This window comes from Papaver somniferum, chromosome 9 (genome assembly GCF_003573695.1).
Source record: "Papaver somniferum cultivar HN1 chromosome 9, ASM357369v1, whole genome shotgun sequence".
In the NCBI taxonomy this organism is placed as follows: Eukaryota; Viridiplantae; Streptophyta; class Magnoliopsida; order Ranunculales; family Papaveraceae; genus Papaver; species Papaver somniferum.
In genome coordinates, this window is record NC_039366.1 from 12,286,838 (window position 1) to 12,307,466 (window position 20,629).

The 20,629-nt window shown below is 36.1% G+C and overlaps 1 protein-coding gene across 1 annotated transcript; it reads left to right on the forward strand.

Moving 5' to 3' along the window:
• Positions 1–3,697: 3,697 nt before the first annotated feature.
• Positions 3,698–7,711, forward strand: LOC113311144 (type I inositol polyphosphate 5-phosphatase 8-like). The gene is made up of 9 exons (XM_026559996.1): positions 3,698–4,332; positions 4,449–4,533; positions 4,652–4,787; positions 5,384–5,488; positions 5,576–6,035; positions 6,137–6,339; positions 6,428–6,536; positions 6,650–6,804; positions 6,918–7,711. The coding sequence occupies exons 1-9, from the start codon at positions 4,321–4,323 to the stop codon at positions 7,264–7,266; spliced, it is 1,614 nt and encodes a 537-aa protein (XP_026415781.1). The 5' UTR covers positions 3,698–4,320; the 3' UTR covers positions 7,267–7,711.
• The last annotated feature ends 12,918 nt before the right edge of the window (positions 7,712–20,629 follow it).

The following is a 20,629-nucleotide window of genomic DNA, read 5'->3' on the forward strand; positions in this document are numbered from 1 at the left end:
AACAGACAAAAGGAAATGTTGAGGGGGTTTCGTAGTTCCTGTTGAAGGATAGGTGCTTAACGACTTCTATGGTCTATGTAAGTGAGTTAATTACTTGGACATATTAGATGGGAATGAAACGACACAATGCATACGGCCAGCTATTGATTGGGATTTGGGGTGCTTTAGAGCGTCCACCGTCGACGATCAAACCTATAACTATGGTCCAGAGATAAGACGCAGCGGAACGGAATAAAGATTAAAAATCGGACCAAAACTAAATTCCAGACTATATTTGATCCGGGACCAAGACCAGAATTATATATAGTCGAGCGAACGTATAATGTTCGTTTGTCACCGGGCGGGTATATAATGTGATTAAAAGGACGGGCACAAACCACATCACCCCAAACTAAATCCACATCACCCCAAACCAAAAATATGGTTAAAAATTAAAAAACGATGATAAATAGTTTTAGGGTCTGCCCGGTGCGTAGCACAGGCACAAAATCTAGTGGGATTAGTTACGTTTGGCTGTTTGCAATTATCATGCACAGGTGATTATCCGATTATGGCTGCTCTGATACGTACATTTTAATTTTCGACAATTATGTACGTAATCATCATCCAATCAATACCTTTGAATGAACAACCAAAAACTATTGGCCATCGAACATTTGTAAAACAAAAGAGATTTAGAAGAATTTATTGGTTCATGTTTTACACTATGTTTAGACGTGTTTCCAGCTCAATGCAAAATCAAGAGATAGTAAAAAAAGTGTATATATATATACACACACATGGATGGCTTTGACTTGGTAAGGTCAGGTGGTTATTTTCCCAAATTATTTATCTTTGTAACAAGAAAAATAAGACAAAGAAAGGTCGAGGCTGCCGGATGGCTGACATTTTAGATTTGGCTGGAATATAGAAATTTTTAAGTTATTAGCATGATTGTTAAAAAGGATACCGGTATCAACGGGGAAACCATCTGACTGATCCAACGGTCTGGCCCGTTTTGTATCCTTTCATCTTACATAGAATGGTATCCCCTGAAAGATTTGGCATCAGTCTTTACCAATCATGGTTATTGGTGGTGTATTTTTAAAAGTGACAAAGATTGTATTTGTTTGCATCGACGGCGTGAGCTTGCATTCCTAGTTCTTCCTATGGGTGCGTGCGTGGCAACACATACACAACCAAAAATATACGGCATTAGCTAGTGGTAGGCCGCTGGCTTTGTTCAGGGTGAAGCACTCAATGTAGCTGCTAGCAGTATCCCGCAGTTAAAATACACAAAATTGATTAAAAAGATCAAAATCAACAATTCCTAGGTGAAAAAGACTTGTACATTTTGATATTGTTTAAATGGACAAAAATTAAAAAGATACTGTTTAAATGCACAAAAATATAAAAAATGCCAGGATGTAACCAGTTTCATCTTACCTATTTTCAAATACTTTTTTCTTATTTTTAATTTATATCAGGATGCATCCAGTTTCATCCTTACTATTTTTTAAGTTTAAGCCGCGATGAATCCAGTTTCATCCTTGCTACTCCCTCCGTTCCATTTTAGATGATGTTTTTGTAGTTTTCACGTAGATTAAGAAATGAAGAGAGATGTGAAGATCTTCCATTTATACCCTTGAGAAAAGTCTTCGAACATTAAATGCTATTAGTGCATTAAAAATAAATTTATAATTTCAAGACAAAATGTAAGGATGTTACTGTTAGTTTTGTGGAAAATATGGAAACTTTCAAGTATTATGAAACAAAAAAATAATCCTAAAACATCTTCTAAAATGGAACGGAGGGAGTATTTTTTTTGTGTCCATTTCATCCATTCTAATTTTTACTCGTCCATTTGAACCATGTTTTAAGATTTTTTGGATAAATGACCCATTTTCCGGTTAAAATATGGGCGCAAGAAAAAGTAGATAATGATCACTAATCACTGACTCAGTAAATGTCTAGTACGATATCTGACTGACTGCCGTATAGAAGGGGATGTTTGATTATTAATTTTAAAAAGTAGTACAAGACTGCTTTTAAGTCACATCCCTTGCATTAAATTCTGATAATTCTCAACTTACATGTACCATCATCATGAATATATATATGATCATTCTTAACACAAAATTGGTTAAAAAGATCAAAATTAACAATTTCTGGGTGAAATGGACAGTTAGATTTTGATACTGTTTAAATGAAAAAAATGTAAAAATAGGCAGGATGTAACCAGTTTCATTGTGCCCATTTTTAAAAAAATTTCTTATTTTTAATTTACACAGGATGTATCCCGTTTCATCCTTGCTATTTTTAAAATTTAAGCTAGGATGGTTTCATCCTTACTATTTTTTTTGGCCATTTCACCCAAACTATTTTTTACTCGTCCATTTGAACCGTGATTTAAAAATATTTGGACAAATGACCAATTTTCCGCTTTCTTAATCGGTTATTTCATTTCTTTACCCAGAAAAAGATATGGTGTATACTCGGAGCTCGATGCACGATCTTGCATAAAAAGCACAACCACCGACTTTTTTACTTACCTATTCTAGTGAAACGACTGCCAACACCAAAAGGGTCGACTATTAACTACCGGATTAAAAATCAGAAAAGGTTAAAAAGACCAAAATCAACCAATTCTGGGTGAAAACGACATTTATATTTTTATACTGTTTAAATGAACAAAAATGAAAAAATAGCCAGGATGTAAACAGTTTCATCCTACCCATTTTCAAATATTTTTTCTTATTTTTAATTTACATCAGGATGCATCCAGTTTCATCCTTGTTATTTTTTAAGTTTAAGTCAGGATGAATCCAGTTTCATCCTTGCTATTTTTTATGTGTCCATTTCAACCATACAAATTTTTACTCGTCCATTTGAACCATGTTTTAAATATATTTGGACAAATGATCCATTTTCCGATTGCTCTCAGAGGTCCATAGCCCTAAAAGCTATACTCCATCGTTTCTGTATAAAAATTATAATCATTACTTTGTTTTAGTAATAAAATTATGTTTAACGGAAAAAGTGATGATAAATTCTTCTTCCAGAAAACAAAAAGAGTATATTGTAGGTGAATGACTGCCGATAGTAGTGGCGGATCCAACATGCAACAAGGATGTGCAGTTGTTACCCTCCTATTGATCTTCCAAGCGTAAATTTTCAAACCCAAATTTTCCTACATGCTTAATCAGCTTTCTTGCGTCCCCTAAGGCTAAGAACTACAGGAGAGGGCATCCCTTCAAAATAATAAAGAAAATCTCAAACGTATATTTAGTATTAGTTCAAAATCACACGAAAACTCAGTTTCGGTCACACGGAAACTCAATCTTCATGTGATTTTCCTTCCATATAAGGGGATCAGATCTGATCCACTTTGAATAATAGAGAAGAAATATCCCTACCCAAATAGGGATGTGGGAGACCATATGAATTGCCAAATTAGATTTTCCCCTAAATACGAGGGATATGGAATGAAAATAGGGCACCATAGTATTAGTGCCTTGCCTAATACACTTTTGCTTCCTTTTAGTCTAGTTTCTAGTTTCACCCTTGGCTGATGGAGCTACAGATTCGTGGATTTTAAAATCTTAACAAACAAAACGACTTTATTTTCTTTTCAATAAAGCCTGAAAATAGATAACTTCTCCATTTCATTGCTGCACTGGACAAATGTTCCAAGTTAACACGTCCCATTTCTAATAGAATAATGCACCTCACTCGCTCACCACCAAGAAACAACCACTTACCTTTTCAAGCACAAACAATAAAAACGAACTCAATTTCTAACCCTCTCCACAAAAATTGATCATTCTAAATTGAACAGTCCATTTCACTCTTCACAAAAACGTTGATTTTTTTTTTGAGTTTTTCTTAGTCTACTTGCAGAAAAGTACATAAAAAGGACAACTAAAACAGAGATTAGAATTAACAGCTACTTTTCCATTTCTTCTCAATCCAGTTCATCATTTCCTTGTGTCTTTCTCCGTTTCTCATGTTAGTTTCCTCTGTTCATTCCATCTTCGCATCTTTTCCTCTGTTTTGCATCAATCATATACTATACCTCTGTTTTATCTGCTCTGTTTTGATTGAAACCCCATTTCTTGAAAAACCTTTGCTAATTACTTCAAGTTAAAGAAAAAAACCTAACTTAATCTAATCTCTAGAAAACAAAATTTAAACAAACTTCATATCTTTTGTATCAAACATTATCTTATACTGTCAAATCCTTCTTCTGGGTTGTCTTATACTTCTGCAATCATAACAACGTTTTACTAAGAAGAAGGAGAAGAAGAAGGAATAAGAACAGAGCCTTCTTCTGGTAGTACTATGAATTACAAGGTATGAAATTTCTTAAATTTCAGTGTGATTAATTTAGTAGCTCATTTCATGAAGAATTTCAACCCACTTGGAATTTTTCTTTTGTTGGTGTTCTTGTGTGGTTGTGGTGGTTATAGACATCATGGCCAAAAGTGGTTGTGAGAAAATGGCTAAACATTAAAAGTGGAGCTAAAGAGTTCCATTCAGATCATGAAATTGCAGGTACATATAATTCTGGTAGCGATAGTTTATGAATTAATCAAGATTGTTATTTTACTTGCTACTGAATTGTAAAAGATGAAAATTTGATATTGTTTGGAACTTTTTTCTTTCTTTCTAGATTTGGCTGGAATGAATTCAGTAGAAGATCATTATGATTCAGAAACTTGGCTGACTGAGGCTGCCCCACAGAGTTTGAAACGTCCAAGGATTGAATCAGACAATCCAGCATCTGTTCCAGACCCTCTAAACAAAAGGTACCCTACTAAGACTTTTAGACCGTATTGCACTAATCCTAGCAGTCAATGAAAGTCAGTCTTTGTTGACTGGCAAATTTATTTATTTTTTTGTGTTTTGTTCTGTTCCTGTTGTTATTTGAAACTTGAGATATTTTTTTTCTACAAAGACTGGATCAAAATTCTAACAGTAGCCATCAATGCATTTGAAATTAGGAGCTTGTAGCTTGACAAAATTGTATCTACACCTTACCTAATTTCCCTGTTTCCTTCCTCGGATTGTCCTCACTGCAAGAATCCGCAACAGCATTTAGGAGTTTTTGCTGCAATGGAAAATTTCCTAAAATTACTAGCTGTTGATGATAGATGAACTGCAAAAGTAATTGCTTTGTGGATCTGAGTTATAGAAATACATTGAGCTACTAAATTTTGCCAATTAGATATCGGACCCCTCCCCCACCACGCGCTGAATAGCGACTTGATTAGCACAGCTTCACCAAATTTATCATGTTCCAATTATAGTTTGCAATTTGACGGAGAAATTTTGCCAACTACATTTTTTTGCCTTCCAATTGCTGTAGCTTACCAACTTCAGTTTTGGCTTGCTTGGACTGCAGGATGTTTGTGGGTACATGGAATGTTGGAGGAAAATGTCCCCACGAAGGGTTGAATTTAAAGGATTGGCTACTAACTCCTGTTCCTGCAGACATTTATGTTCTTGGGTAATTTTCCGCCACCCATCACAAACGTGCTAATTCGATAAATAGGATTGTTACTTATCCGGTTTTGGCTGTTTTCCTATGTGCCAGGTTTCAGGAAATTGTACCTCTGAATTCAGGGAATGTGTTAGGTGCAGAGGACTACGCTCCTGCCTTGAAGTGGCTTTCACTTATACGCCAAGCTCTGAATAATACTGATAAGAATACAGAATTCCCCCAAAATCCTATAAGTCGCAAAGAACATAAGAATATGAAAACTAGAATTAGCTTCTCTGATCTGATATTATTAGAGGATGTATTGAATAAAGAGGATTTAGGAAGACATTCAACTTCGAGTTCGAACTCGGACATAGAGGATGAACCCTCTAATTTTTCAATGAGGCGTAAATCTCCAAAGAATAGTACTAGTAGTCGTTACAGCTTAGCTGCAAGTAAGCAAATGGTAGGCATCTTTTTGTGTGTGTGGGTTCGAACTGATCTTAACCAACATGTCAGCAATTTAAAAGTCTCGTGTGTTGGAAGAGGCATTATGGGGTATCTTGGAAATAAGGTTAGACAAGATGCTAGTGAAATGAAAGTTTTCGAATTACTGTTTACATTCTAGGTAGACAAGATGCTAATGAAATGAGTGATGGGGTTTAATTTTTGTAGGGTTCGGTTTCAATCAGTATGACATTGCATCAAACAACCTTTTGCTTTGTGTGCACCCATTTAACTTCAGGCGAGAAAGAAGGTGATGAGGTTCGGAGAAATTCCGATGTCACTGAGATATTGAAGAAAACGAAGTTCTCTCAATCTCAGAGATTTTCCGGACAACCATTCACACCTTCCCCTGTTAGAATTTTAGAACATGAGTACGTGTGCCTATGCAAATTTTGTCCATTTTGTGGAGGAAAATAACAGGATGAATGTCTGAGCCTCCCTTTCTTTGATTTTTTGCAGTCATACCATATGGCTTGGGGATTTGAATTATCGACTTGCCTTTCCTGGTGGCGACACAGATGAACTTCTGAAAAATGAAGATTGGGAAACCCTTCTCAAGAAAGACCAGGTGAGAAACCTATTCCAGTAAAATTTAGAGTGAGATGTGACTCACATTTTTCTGTTTTCTGACATTAGATTGTTTAAGCTTTTCGATTAATTGGTTAGAAATGGTGTGTGCAGCTCATGATAGAACAAAGAGCTGGCCGGGTGTTCAAAGGATGGGAAGAAGGAAGCATATGTTTTGCCCCTACATACAAGTACCTTGATAATTCTGACCAGTACGTTGCGCAGAACCAAACATCCAAATCAAAAGAGAAGCGAAGAACACCTGCCTGGTAAAATCCTTCTCCTCTTTTCAGTTGGCCAATGCTTTCCAAACCCAAGGCGTGTATCCAAGCCACTCTAGTCAGTTACAAAATGGTTGTTTTGAGTAAGCTAATCTTTGCAGGTGTGACAGAATACTATGGAAAGGCAAAGGAATGAAGCAGATGTGGTATGTAAGAGGCGAGAACAAATTTTCGGACCATAGGCCTGTCTACACCATGTTCTCAGTGCAACTCGACACCCCAATTCACGGAAATAAAGTACAGAAGTCAACCAGCTCCTCATCCTCTGCAATTACGACAACAGCAACAACTCCTACTTCTTTTTCCCTTAAAAGTTCAACTTTTACAGCTTCTACTACTTCTACAAAGGGAATGATGCATTTGGCAACAGCATGTGTTGCCAAAATCCAAGCTGAAGAGCTATTGGTACTGCCTAATATTGCAACAGATGCTTCCAGTTCAGGTTTCTGAACATCCCGTCACTAAAATCCGTACTCGAAACATGATTCAGTTATAACCGGAGGTAAATTTGTAAATATATGTTGCGCTGATTCAGAGGTGGTGTCTCATAATTTTAAATTCTGCATCACTCCACTGGATAAGTATCTGTAAAGAGATCTACTTACTAGACCCCAAAGAGATTGCTATGAAAAACAATGAGAAGCTTGCAGGTGTGATGCTGCCAAGACTTGAGTGGAAAAGCAATGACTTATTGGGGGGCATGAAGACATCAAGCATGCTTCATGTGGTGTATCTCTATAGCTAATTTGGATGTCAAGAAAAATGCTAAAAGCCTTTTCTTATTATGATTTTGCAGCTGAAAGCCTAAACTCATGAAAGCCTAATTTTGATGTCAAGAAAATGAAAGGCTTAGGAAAAGGACTAAGTGTCAATGTATGATGTATATCTAATATATAAAGAGTCTAAAATCAATATATCTAATTATAGATAAAAAGTTACAAAAACTCTTTTACCAACTTTTATTTTCTCTCTCCTCTCTCTTACTCCTCTTCTTCTCTAACAAAACCATCAACAACAATCCTTTTCTGCTCCGATCTAGATCCGAGCAGATTTCTTCATTTTTCCTTGCTTTCTGGGTTAGTTAGTAGATTAGTTTGGTTTTATTATGTTTTCTACTTATCTACACCATTTTGGTGGTTTTATCTATTCTTTTGAGGTTTATCTTTGCTTTAATGGCGATTCTTGGTTACTGGGTTGGGTTTTAAGATCAATAGTGATACTCTCCATGCTCTCCAACGACGAAATCTTCATCTTGGTTGTCTCCAACGACGGAATCCTCATCGGAATCTTCATCATCAACTTATCCGGCGACGGAATCTCCATAGGTGGTTTTTTTGACGACGGAAGCTTCATCACTAGTTATAAGAGATTTGAGCAAATCACTCCTACTTTGGGAGCATTTCTTTCTAAAGAAGAAAAACAAACTAAATTGTTGGAATTTAATTCCGAGAAAAACCATTCTTCTTCCCATTTAATCGAATCTTATTCATACTTGTATTTGTCTTACTCCGGTAATCCTTCTCTTTCTCTTGTCGGATTTCTTGGTATTGTACTCTTACGGTATGTTCTTGTCACTTTGTATTTTCTTATTTTCGATCTTAAACTCATTGTAACCTTGAGATCCCATTAATAAAAAGTTTCCTTGTTTATCAAAAAAAATAAAAATAAATAGAAGTTACCAACTTTAATTTTGTATAGAAAATTATATACTTTGCCAGGTTCTGATCCTTGCAAGTAGTGGAGGAGCCAGAAAACAGTATGGAGGGGGCTAAAAAAATTCATAAATTTTAGGGGGCCATATACTAACATTTGACGGGCTAAGTACTAAATACAAGAAAAGATGAAGGTCGTTTTTAAGGTTATCAAGATTAATGGACGGCTAGAGCTAGAATTAGTCAGACCTTGGCTCCGCCACTGCTTGATTTTAGCATCGCGGGTGCTGGACTCCCTTCCTTTGCAGTTCTCTGTCATGTGAAGTAGCTAGGTGGGGCCTAGTGCAGTGCAGTGCATAGCTAAAGATTCAGTCAGAATTTCAGAATCTTGTTGCCCATCAAGTAGTAGTTTCATAAAATCCGATTACTACATCCAACAAGATCTACTTAACATAAATCATTGAAAATCATACATAAAAGATAAAAGTACATAAAAATAAAGATTAACACAAGAATTTTATAGTGGTTCGGCCATTAAAAGACCTACATCCACTTTTTTTTCACTATTATTGGCGGTGATACACAAAGATCCATGAATGGAGGTCCTCATGGGACTTGAAACTCCATCCATGGAAGAAGAGGAGGAGCTAGAGTCTTGCTCGCAGCCAGAATGAAGAAGAAGAAAAGAAGAAAGGAGCCCCCTCTAACCTATATCTCATTTCTTTATATGGGAGATATGGTGTACATCATATTACATGACTGCCCTTAGGGCTAACCAGATAATGACTAGATAGGATAAGGATTACAAAAGGTGGTGTTATTGTGTAGTTGCTTGTAGTATTATATGGTGCACCCGTCTAGATCTTGCGCCACGTGTCGAGTTGATATTTTATTCTCACACTTTGCTCCTTTTCTTGGAGGTTCTTCGAAAAAGAATCTTCATGAAAATATTCTTTAGGTGTTGTTTTTGGGACGAGATGAGTGCTCCAAGTTTTCACTGAAACATAAAATACAAAAGCAAACTTTATTTTATTCTCCTTTTTAGGGTGACGACCCTCTCCGTTTGTTGTACTGTGTTCCACCATTAGTGCTTTGAATAGCAATCGCGAAGTGCTTCTTCGTCGTGCTCCATTATGGCATTCTCCAAATGTGCCTTAAATGCTTATGAGCAAGTAGGCTAGCACTTTATTGTGGTGCTTCGATTGTTTCTTGAAGGGACTGAGCAATAAGAATACTGTTTATTAAAAAATATTAATACTTGCTCCTATTCTTGTGTGAAGTTCCAACACTTCCATCGTGCATATCGATGGCGTAGTTTTTCCTGACATCTCGTCATTAGTATCTCCTAGTCTCGTCGTTAGGATTTGGTACAATGCTCTTGGGAAAACTGCAGGGCAGTATTATAACTTCTAGTCCCTCGCTCGGTACGTCGGTGGTCCTCATGCTTACTCTTTGGCGAGTAGTTGTCAATGCGATCTCCTGGATAGGCGTCTTAGTAATTTGGTGGTATTTTAACCGCTTTGCTCCTTGGTGGGGTGTTGTTTTCTCCCTTGCTCCTAGTGTGTAGAGGGGAATTGCCCCTGCGCGCCTAGCTTCTCATCGTAGTCGTCATCGTCTATTTAAGAGATGCTCCATTGTTTACAGGTCCTCTTAAGGATTCTCTTTGCACAACGAAAATAGAAAATTTTATCGTCAATCGTCATCGTAGGGTGACGACCCTCTTCTTTTGCTGCGCCATTTTTTGGCATTACTGTTGATGAAGGAACTGTGTAGGGGAATACGATTTGCTCCTTTGTAGTATGCATACTTGCCCCTGTTCTCGTGCTCAGTTCCGAGGAACAGGTGGTGCCCCTGCTTGATTCGATTTATCATGTTATTTCCCGACACCATTGTGAAGGGTTGGTTGGGACGGACATCGTACCCATCCATTTTTATTATGGTCAGGATGGACCTCGAGTTCCTCCATTTTCATTATTAGATCTCGTCTCCGTCAACAAGATTGGTGTATCGCTATTCGCCTAATAGCTTAGAGGTGGGTCTGCCTTGCTCGGCTTTTGTTTGTCTCTTCACTCCGATGGAGTTCTAGTTTGTAGTGTTTACCCCTTGCTCTTGGGAAAATTGTATTTTACGCCGTTGGCTCCATTTGGCTTCGTTTACTCGGACCGCCCTTGCTTTTACTGGCACTCAGTTGGTCTCCGGCACAAACTGGAAAATGTATTTTTAACGTCAATCCATCGGTCTTATCGTCGTTAATGGCTAAATGTGCCTTGGGTTCATTTGCCCCTTGGATCTGTTCCTTGCCTCCTTACGAGGGTTACATAATGGTAGCATCTTTGGAACATCTTTCTCATATTTTTGCGGTTTGGAAATGAAATTCGTCTTTTTCATTTGAGATGTTACGATGATTAAATGCATGTGCCCCTGCTTATGTCTTGGGTTCCAAGTACTCCCTTGGATTGTTGCGCTTCGTACTGGATCACGCCAGAATTTCTACCACATGGAGTTAGTTTATCTCCTTGCATCGGATGGCCCGTCTGATGGCTTGATATCATTTCGTACTAACTACCATTAGTAGTTTTCGTACTGAATTTTTTGGAATTGCTAATGTATTTGTCTAATGGCAGCAAGGTAGGTTGATGCTTCACGAGCTAAATTCTCCTTCGTTCATGCAACTAATTTTAGATTATTACTGAGTTTAATATTGTTATGGGAGATGTGAATCTCCATTTGGCATCTTTGGCACATCGGGCTCCACCACGTAAAGGGCTATTGTTTGTAATAATTCCCCGATACCTTTATCGAGGTGAAATATCTCCATTCTTGTGCCTGTTATAGCTTTGAGTGTCGATAACGATGAAATGTCTTTTCATTTTGATCGGTTTTGCCTTCTTCACCATGTAACCAGTATTGGTGAAGTCCGATGTCTCACCATTTTTGCTCCTGTGGTATATTGTTGGTTATGCTTTTTGTAAACCCTCGTGCATGGTCCGAGGCAATAGCTAGAGGTGTAGGTTCTCTCCGATACGTGACGACGTATCGTCTGAGGCGATAATATTAAATAAGTAATTTTTTGTAACTCTTTGTTGAATGTCTCGTCTTGGAGACTTTTTGAGTAAGTCCTCGTGCTCCTTCTGAGGCAGTATCTTATTAATATTATTGATTTTAGCCTGCTCCTAGGTCAAGTGATCAGGTGTTTGAGTCACTTGTTTGTTGATCATTGTGTGTAGGGCGATATCTCTGTAGAGTGATTTTTATCCTAGCCAGAGGCAAGTATCCCGATTTTGGATATCTCCTGTTATGGCAGGACATCATCCGATTTCATGGTCGTGATGGCATTATCTTAGGTTTGTTTCCATGTCAGGTAGTTTGGGTATTTTTCCCGCATCATTCCTTTTAGAATGGAAGGTGTGGCTAGTACCGTACCATAATTTTCATGGGATTTTTAGAAGACTATTGTTTGGAATCCTAATTTGCTAACTATATGTAATGCAAAAAGCAAATATATAAATAAAACAAGAATAAATCCAAAATAGGAAAAAATTCAAAAAAAAATAAATTAAAACAAACAAAAAGAAAAAGTTTATATTATTGTTCCAAATAAAAACCCATTGAAAACATATAGCCTTTGTTAGTTCGACTTCGTGGCCTCTTTTAACGATCTGTACACTCCATATTTAATGATATTGAAGGAATGTATCCTTCGAAATAAACCATATTTAATGGCCTTGAAGGAATGTATCTCCGAATTTTATGGGTGAGTTTCACCTTAATTTATTGGACTTCGCCTCCAGCAGGAGGATTATGCGTCACATGCGTCATAATTCATTATGGAGCTGAATCGTTTTGATAATGATTGCTTTCTTGTTAAACTAATCAGTGGGCTCTTCGTTATGAGATGCTCTTTTACATAACTAATTGTACCGTCTTGACTTTTCATTTTGTCGGGAATGCGAGGAAGTGAGATAAGAAATTTTAGCTCCATCCACCGTTGTAAGCACTACACCAAATCTAGGTTTTTGTAACAATGATTTTCCTAACTAATTTTATTTTGCTAACTCAAATGATCCATTATGATTCTAGTAACCGTTATAGGGAGTTAGCAAACTAAGAAATAGTTACCATAATTAGGAATTAATTCATAAAAACTAAATAACTATTCATGCTGTTATATTATTAGTTATTCATTTCTAACACACTTTTAACTAAATTACTATTACAACTATTTCTACACAAAATTGGATGTGTACTAAAATGAACCCCAAGTTTATAACTCTTTATCATTTTTAATGGTAACACACTTTGACATACCTAACACAATGATTTATTTTCAAAATTAGAAAATGTAAAATAGAGTTTTAAGATTTATAAATCTTTTGTTTGGAACCAATTTAAGTTGTAGAACCTAAGAATAACTTAAGTCCCGGAACCAGGATGATGTGGGAACCGAATTCTTACTTAGCCATTCTTCCCAAAGGACCCGGCCGACAGAAGCAAATTCATTATCTATATCTCTTCTCCAATCAAAAACCTGAGAACAAAATTCTGAAATTGAACTCAAAGAACCCAGATCCATTATCGTTCTTATTGATTGTTTATGATTGATTAAATACCCATCGTCATTCTTATGATTGATTTCTATTTCTATTCAACTCATTAATTTCAGAGGAACTTGAAGAGAAATAGTAACTGATCGAATTTGTTTTCTTCAACTCATTCAGTTGCTGGTATAATTTCTCTTCTTCTTCTTCGATTACTCTTGTTACAATATTTCAATTATCAACCTAGGGTTTGAACGGCATTTTTAAAATTCGTTTTAATTTGGGGTTTTTTGAACCTAAGGGTTTTTAAAATTTGCCTTAACTTAATTTATGAGTCTTATTTGGTTTCCTATTTCTACAAATCTGTTTGTGAATCTAATAGTTCATTTGTTGTGTATGATTTCATATTCTAATAGTTTGGATTGACAGCTTTTGATTCAGTGAGAGATGTAGCTGTTCTCTTGGAAGTTAATAGGGGTGATTCTATTCGTCACGATTTTGAATCCATCCAGAGTAATTTCTCATCTCTAACTTGTATTATAATTGATGGTGAAAGTCTCTGTTAAGTTATGTTTTTTATTTCAATTTGCCGTAATCTTTGTTTCACATTGGATTCGGATTGGTTTAATGTTCTCATCAATGTTGCCAGTGCTTGGTAGTTTAGTGGTGTGCTATTTCTGCATTTGGATTCGATTAAGCATATATTGAGTTTTGATGATTGAATGCATGTTGCTAAAAATAGTCTATAAGCTGAAGGGCGAACGCCTTATTGCAACCTTAGTCATTTTAGGAAGGTGTAGATTATATCTGCCTATTCTGGTGTATGCATTGAGTTTACTTTTTTTGTTGTTGATGATGTTATTGTGAACTGGTTTTAAGAACTTACTATCACGGTTGCATATTTTGTGGATCATAAGAGAAACAACACGATTGTATTGCTGTTCTATGAGTGCATAACTCTGAGTTTAATACTTATTGTTTTTCTAGAGTGATGTAGGACTTTGGGATGTATAAGTTCATGAGTTTGTTGGACTATCCATGCCCAAAAAACTAACCTACTCTTATAAGCAGAATGACATTTTAAGGCAGCTACATTGTGGTCGATTTCTTTGCATCTGAACAACAGTATGTGGAAAATGGGTTCTGACACTCTAAAGACCCTCTAATACTGATTGGACTATCATTTGGCGTATGCATTTAATAGATATGCATTATTTGAATGAGTAAATTTTAGTGCATCTTGATTTTGGTTTGTTGTTCCTGTGCTTGAAAAAAGGAATTCCATTCCAAGTACTATTTCTTTTATAGGGAAAAGCTTCAGTCAGCAAAGGTTCATAGTGCATTGTCTTCGATTTGGTCTTCAAAATCATTTCAGTCGAGCGAGCAGAGATGCTATTGAATCACATGACCCAAATGTGTCGTGCAAACCTGGTGCCTACTGCATCACACTTGAAAAGATCAATGCTGAGGAGGAGAAGCTCTATAAAGAAATTAAGGTAATAAAAGATAAAATGCCGAGGAGGAGAAACTCGGCGGATGTCTTCTGCTTAAGCTGCGCCACGTAGCAGGTACGTGCATATGCAGGGGTGAACCTGTGGCTTGAAGTGGATGGTAGAGTGACTTCTAAAAATGTTTTATTGCAGGCTGCAATTATGAATTTCTGATGGATTTCTTTTGTTATTAGATACTAATGGATTTCCTGACTAACTTAATGGTATGGAGTTATCTTTGGCAGGTCAGTCGATCATCAGGGGCATCTGAGTGGTGTTTACTGCTTAGGTCTTCATCCCATTGATGTTGTACTTACTGGAGGAAAGGACTCTGTTTTTCGGGTATGAAATATGAATTGACCCTTCAATATAATTTCTTATCAAGTGCTGCAATCCCGTAATTGACTTCTGGAGATTTGTTCAGTGAAAGATGGAGGTCTTAATTTGAGCTTTTTGACATCACAAGCTGGTTGTTATATGCAAAAGATGTCCTATTTGTTGCACATAAATTTATTTTCTTTCTTTTTGGCTCCACAGGTGTGGGATATCCGTACGAAGATGCTTGCCTATGCTCTCTCTGGACATGAGAATACAGTTTGTTCAGTTTTTACTCGTCCTACGGTAAGAACTGAGCTTGTACTTGACCATAACATGTTATCTTTTTGTTACTTCTTGGCCAAAAAATAGGTTTTCATTAGATATTCGAGGGATATTAGTCTCTGAACTTTTTAGTTGACACTGAACTAAAATATCCATATTAACTTAATCAAAATGCTGGAACCAGTGGGAGTTTAATTTCCTTACATATAAGCTTAATTTTCATTATCTCTTAATGAACTACTAGTAGTAACATACTGCACTCCGCTGTTTCTTCTTGTTTTCTTTGCCCCCAGCTTTGATTTTTGTTTTAGTTGAGCCAAACTTTATTCTTTCATCATAGTTGTTATGTGTGGTGGTCGACCACGCTGAAACCTGTATGCTTGAGCTTTGTCTCTAATATCTTTATTTATCCATAGCGTGTCATTTACCGTATTGTCAATCTTTGGAACCATAAGATGGATCTTTATTTGTTCTTAAAGGCACTTGAGAAGGTGGACACCACCAATGTCTGAAGATGTGACAGCCACAATGCCACCAATTTGCAAATCTTGTTTCTTGATCCCTTAAAATCTCTTGGAAACCAAAGCTATCTTTGGTCAGATGTCACTGGAATTGATTGTTCACCCATTGCTAAGACATTGGTGTTCAGCAAAGTTCCTGAGACGGTAATGTAAAAATTATGAATGTGTATATATACCGTTTCTTCATCACATGCATTCAGATTTTTAATGCACTTTGTTAACCTATGATGTCGTACCTTCTTAGAAAATTTATAGTAATTCTGCTCAGATTTTCCAAAATGCAGGTTGTGTTGATGTACGTATTGAGATACTTGCAGTTGTATACGCTGATGATGGAGTTGCTTGTTGGCTCGGCTAGGAGGCAAATTGATTGTTTCCGGCCTTTTCTTGAATTTTTGTGTTTCTGTATACCTATTAGTTAAAAATCCCGAGTTTCTATTTGGAGTAGGAAATAAAACTATAGTATCAGCTAATATTCACAAGGCTTATATTGTAGTTCAATTTATTCTGTAGTTTTGAGGGTAATCTGGTCATTTTCACGATCTCCGGAATATTTGCTGCTCTAAATCTTGGCCATTTCTTGTTTGATAAAATAATAACATACGCAACTATGAAGAAATTGGAGGGTAATCTGGTCATTTTCACGATCTCTAAATCCGGCAATTTCTTGTTTGATAAAACAATAACATATGCAATTATGAAGAAATTGGAGGGCAATTTGGTCATTTACTGTTTTTCTAGAATAATTGTTGTATTTATTTTGGAAAAGGAAATCTGGTCATTTCCTATTTGATGAAAATAATAGCATATGCAATTGTGGTTGAATTGGAGGGTAGTCTGGTCATTTTCTGTATAGGCAAATACCGAACTGGTTTGTCCAATCTTCGAATACCTCTTCTGACTCACTTTGTCACTTGAGTGACTAAACTGCAAATCACTTTTCCATTGGGGTTTCACGAAACTAATGAATCTTCATTTTTTCTAGGGGTTTCACGAAACTAACGAATCTGTTTGAATACTAATGAATATGTGGTGCAATGGTAGTACATCTGACTTCAAGGCAGAAAATACGTGTTCGATTCACGCCGGGTTCACTCATTTGCTTCTTTCATAAATGCTCTCTTTGTATTGAATGCATCACCGATAAAAAAAAAATATGTCGATTTTGTGCACTTATTTCTATTTCTTCAGTCTCGTGTTAAAGATGGATTCCCGATTATAATTTAGACCAACCTTGTTATCCGAAGCCTACTATTTAGTTTATACAAGTGCATCTCAATCTGATAATGTCTTCAAGACACACGTTTGAGTGTTGTTATCCAACGAAATATCTGAAGCTTATAAGAAAATCGGATCCGAATCTCAAAAACTGATGAGGAACTCGAAATCTGCCGATTTTGTGCACTTACTTCTATTTATTCGTTCTCGTGTTAAAGATGCATTCCCGATTATAATTTAGATCGACCTTGTTATCCGAAACCTACTATTTGGTTTAGGCAAGTGCATCTCAATCTGATAATGTCTTCAAGATACACGTTTGTGTGTTGTTATCCAACGAAATATCTGAAGCTTATAAGAAAATCGGATCTGAATCTCAAAAACTGATGAGGAACTCGAAATCTGCCGATTTTGTGCACTTACTTCTATTTATTCGTTATCGTGTTAAAGATGCATTCCCGATTATAATTTAGACCGACCTTGTTATCCGAAACCTACTATTTGGTTTAGGCAAGTGCATCTCAATCTGATAATGTCTTCAAGATACACGTTTGTGTGTTGTTATCCAACGAAATATCTGAAGCTTATAAGAAAATCGGATCCGAGTCTCAGAAACTGATGAGGAACTCGAAATCTGCCGATTTTGTGCACTTACTTCTATTTATTCATTCTCGTGTTAAAGATGCATACCCGATTATAATTTAGACCGACCTTGTTATCCGAAACCTACTATTTGGTTTTGACAAGCGCATCTCAATCTGATAATGTCTTCAAGACAAAAGTTTGTGTGTTGGGAAACGAAATATCAGATGCTTATAAGCGAATCGTATTCGAATATCAGAAACTGATGAGGAACTCAAAATCTACCGATTTGTGAATTTACTTCTATTTATTCGGTCTCACGTTAAAGATGGATTCCCGATTATAATTCAGACCGACCTTATTATCCGAAATCTACTATTTGGTTTAGACAAGTGCATCTCGATCGAATGTGTCTCAGAAATTGATAAGTGATTTTAATTTTGAACTGTCAATTGCGCGATCCGTATGAAAAAAAATAATTTTAACCCTCATTTTTGACTGGATCCGTATGAGCAAAATAATAAAGGATTTATGACCGTCGATTAGGATGATAGAAATGAATGGTGATCAAAATGTTAACGTGGACCGCGTTAGACCACATCTGTTTCTCTGCATCACAAAACATTATCAACTTCGTGAAAAACGAAATCCCCATTTTTCCCCTCATCTTTTCTTCTCCCGCTCCAAAAAAAATTCCCCTATCACCTTAAATCTTCCGCTAAATCACTCTGAAATTTTAGAATGGATTCAAATCTAATTTTTAGTTCCCCCCCCCTTCCTCTTTTTTCTGTATAATCTGGTCCCTGACCTGATTCTATTTTTTTCTCTCCAAACTTAGGGTTTCTTTCTCTCAAATCTCTCTATCAATCACATCATGTCTCACGGTCTCTGCCTCTCTTAAGGTGAAAACTATTTTTGTTTTAGTTTAATTTTATGAATTTTTGATATTAAGATATTAGGGTTTCAGTTTCTCTTGGAAATTGGTTTTGATATTAATATTTTAGGTTTCTGTTTCTGTATATTAAGATTTTGGTACTAATTTTTCTCTAATTCTACTTTATTTTTAGGGGTAGTTTTGGAAGTCCATTTGGAGGAGTGGCTGTGTTCAAAGGTTTGTGGATCTACCTCTGAATCTTTTGCTTTTTCGATTTTATGATTTTTAAAAAAAATTCCCTTTTTTATACAACTTGTTTATCTCTGAATCTACTGTGTGTAATTTTTGTGGATTTTAATCTGATGGTTTTTTGATATTTTTGATGATCATGGAGATTATCTAAGAAGTGGAAGCAAGATTAAATTCTTTGAAACTCTTTTCTATTAGATTATCTTGCTCAATTACAAACTGTGTATGTCTTGCCTATTTATAATCTTTGTTTAGGGGTTCTTGTTTTGTTTATGAAAACGGGTTTTATACTTTCTGACCTATTCATTTTTTTTGTTCTGCAGCAAGTCCTTTATTGTAAGCTTCTCAAAGTTTTTTAGTTTTTTCAGATGATTGATGAAACACATACAGTTGGAGACCTAAGAGATGCTGACAGGTGAGACTCTGTATTTCCTTCAATGCTTTCTGCATCACCTACTATATATGCGTCAAGACAATAATTCCTGTGACTACTATCATGTGCAGGTTGTTCCTGTGACTACTATCATGTGCAGGATACTACCAAGTTGTAACGGCATTTGTCGAGAGAACTCTAGTCAGGATACTACCATGTTGTTTCTGTTCGGGTCTGATACCTTTACACCCCCTTTGCAAAACACTGTCGTAAAGCTCAGTTTGCTGATTTTATTCTTTTATTTGTGGTTTGTAGACATTGTCCACCACATGGAATCAGTCTGGATGAGCTTTTTATTATCACTTGGTAAAGCTTAATGCAAAACCATTTCATCATGTTTTTATTTTTCTTTGTCAACGAGTAGTATTCAGTTTATAATATTTTGGGGTTTGAAACAGGAACGAGATCCAAGTATCCAACAACATCTTAATTATGTAAAAAATGGTGTGATGTTCTTTACTAAGTGTCCGATTCCTGTGAATCAGAAGTCCAAAAGAACTCTGACTTGAGCAGATTGGATGTTGTGAAGGTATTAAGAGGTCAAAGCTGTTACTAAATTTTATTATGTCTTCATTTTGTTTGTAAGTTGAAAGTAAGTTGTTGGTTTATGACATTTATTAGATGTGCATATGCAGGGGCGAACCCATGGATTGAAGTGGACGGTAGAGTGACTTCTAAAAATGCTTTACAAGGTGAAGTTATGATGAAACTGATAGATTTCTTTAGGTATTAGATAGTATTGGGTCAGTACCGATATATCTTTATTTCGGACATGCAAGATGTACAAATAACTCATCTTTATTTCTAATTCCTGTTAATTATAATTATGTTTGAAACTCTTGTGGTTATCCACATACAATTAGCTCATCTTATTGATGTGCTTGTAAGTGGATACATTTGTTAAGAATATGAATTTATTATTGAATGATAATGGTATGAGTTGATGGTTCTCTATTATAAAATACCATGTATCGAGTTTCCCGTTTGTAAATGAGATTGTTGTTTTTATTTTGAAGCATAGTAGAGGATATGTTATAAACAAGAATATTGATGCAGTTGTACTACATATAACTTAGGAAAGAGGTGTAGAACATATGTGCTTGAAATGGTCTGTGTATTCGACAAGGCATGTGGCAAGGTAATTGTCTCCCCAACCTTTTGTTTGTAATCTGGAATTCTTCGTATGTTTATTTCGTTACTTCAAACACATACCCATAATGTAGACTTCTCATTCAGTTTATGAAATACATGGTCCTTTGTAGACAGTACTGGTTACGCTGTGTCCATGAATCCCATGTGATGCAACTGCAGTTTATGCGTTGAAGGATACTTGTAAGTCTGCGCCTACTACTGGTGCTGTTAAGAAGCTGCACAAATACCGCTCTTGTTGCTCAAACTCAGAACTTGTTGCTCCCAACTCTATCCAAGTGGTGTATATTTGTTGTCTGATGTATGTGTAACATTTACAGTGGACAAGTATAACTAAGAAGTAGTTTTTTTTTGGTTTTTTTTCCAAATTGTATCAGCATCCTAATGCAGTGGATGGTGTCTTTGTAAATTACCGGTTTTGGTTTTAAACGAACTAGATATGAATATAAATATATTAGTTTCACAGAAAAAATAGTTATAAATTTCCAGTTACAGAATCTGATTTGT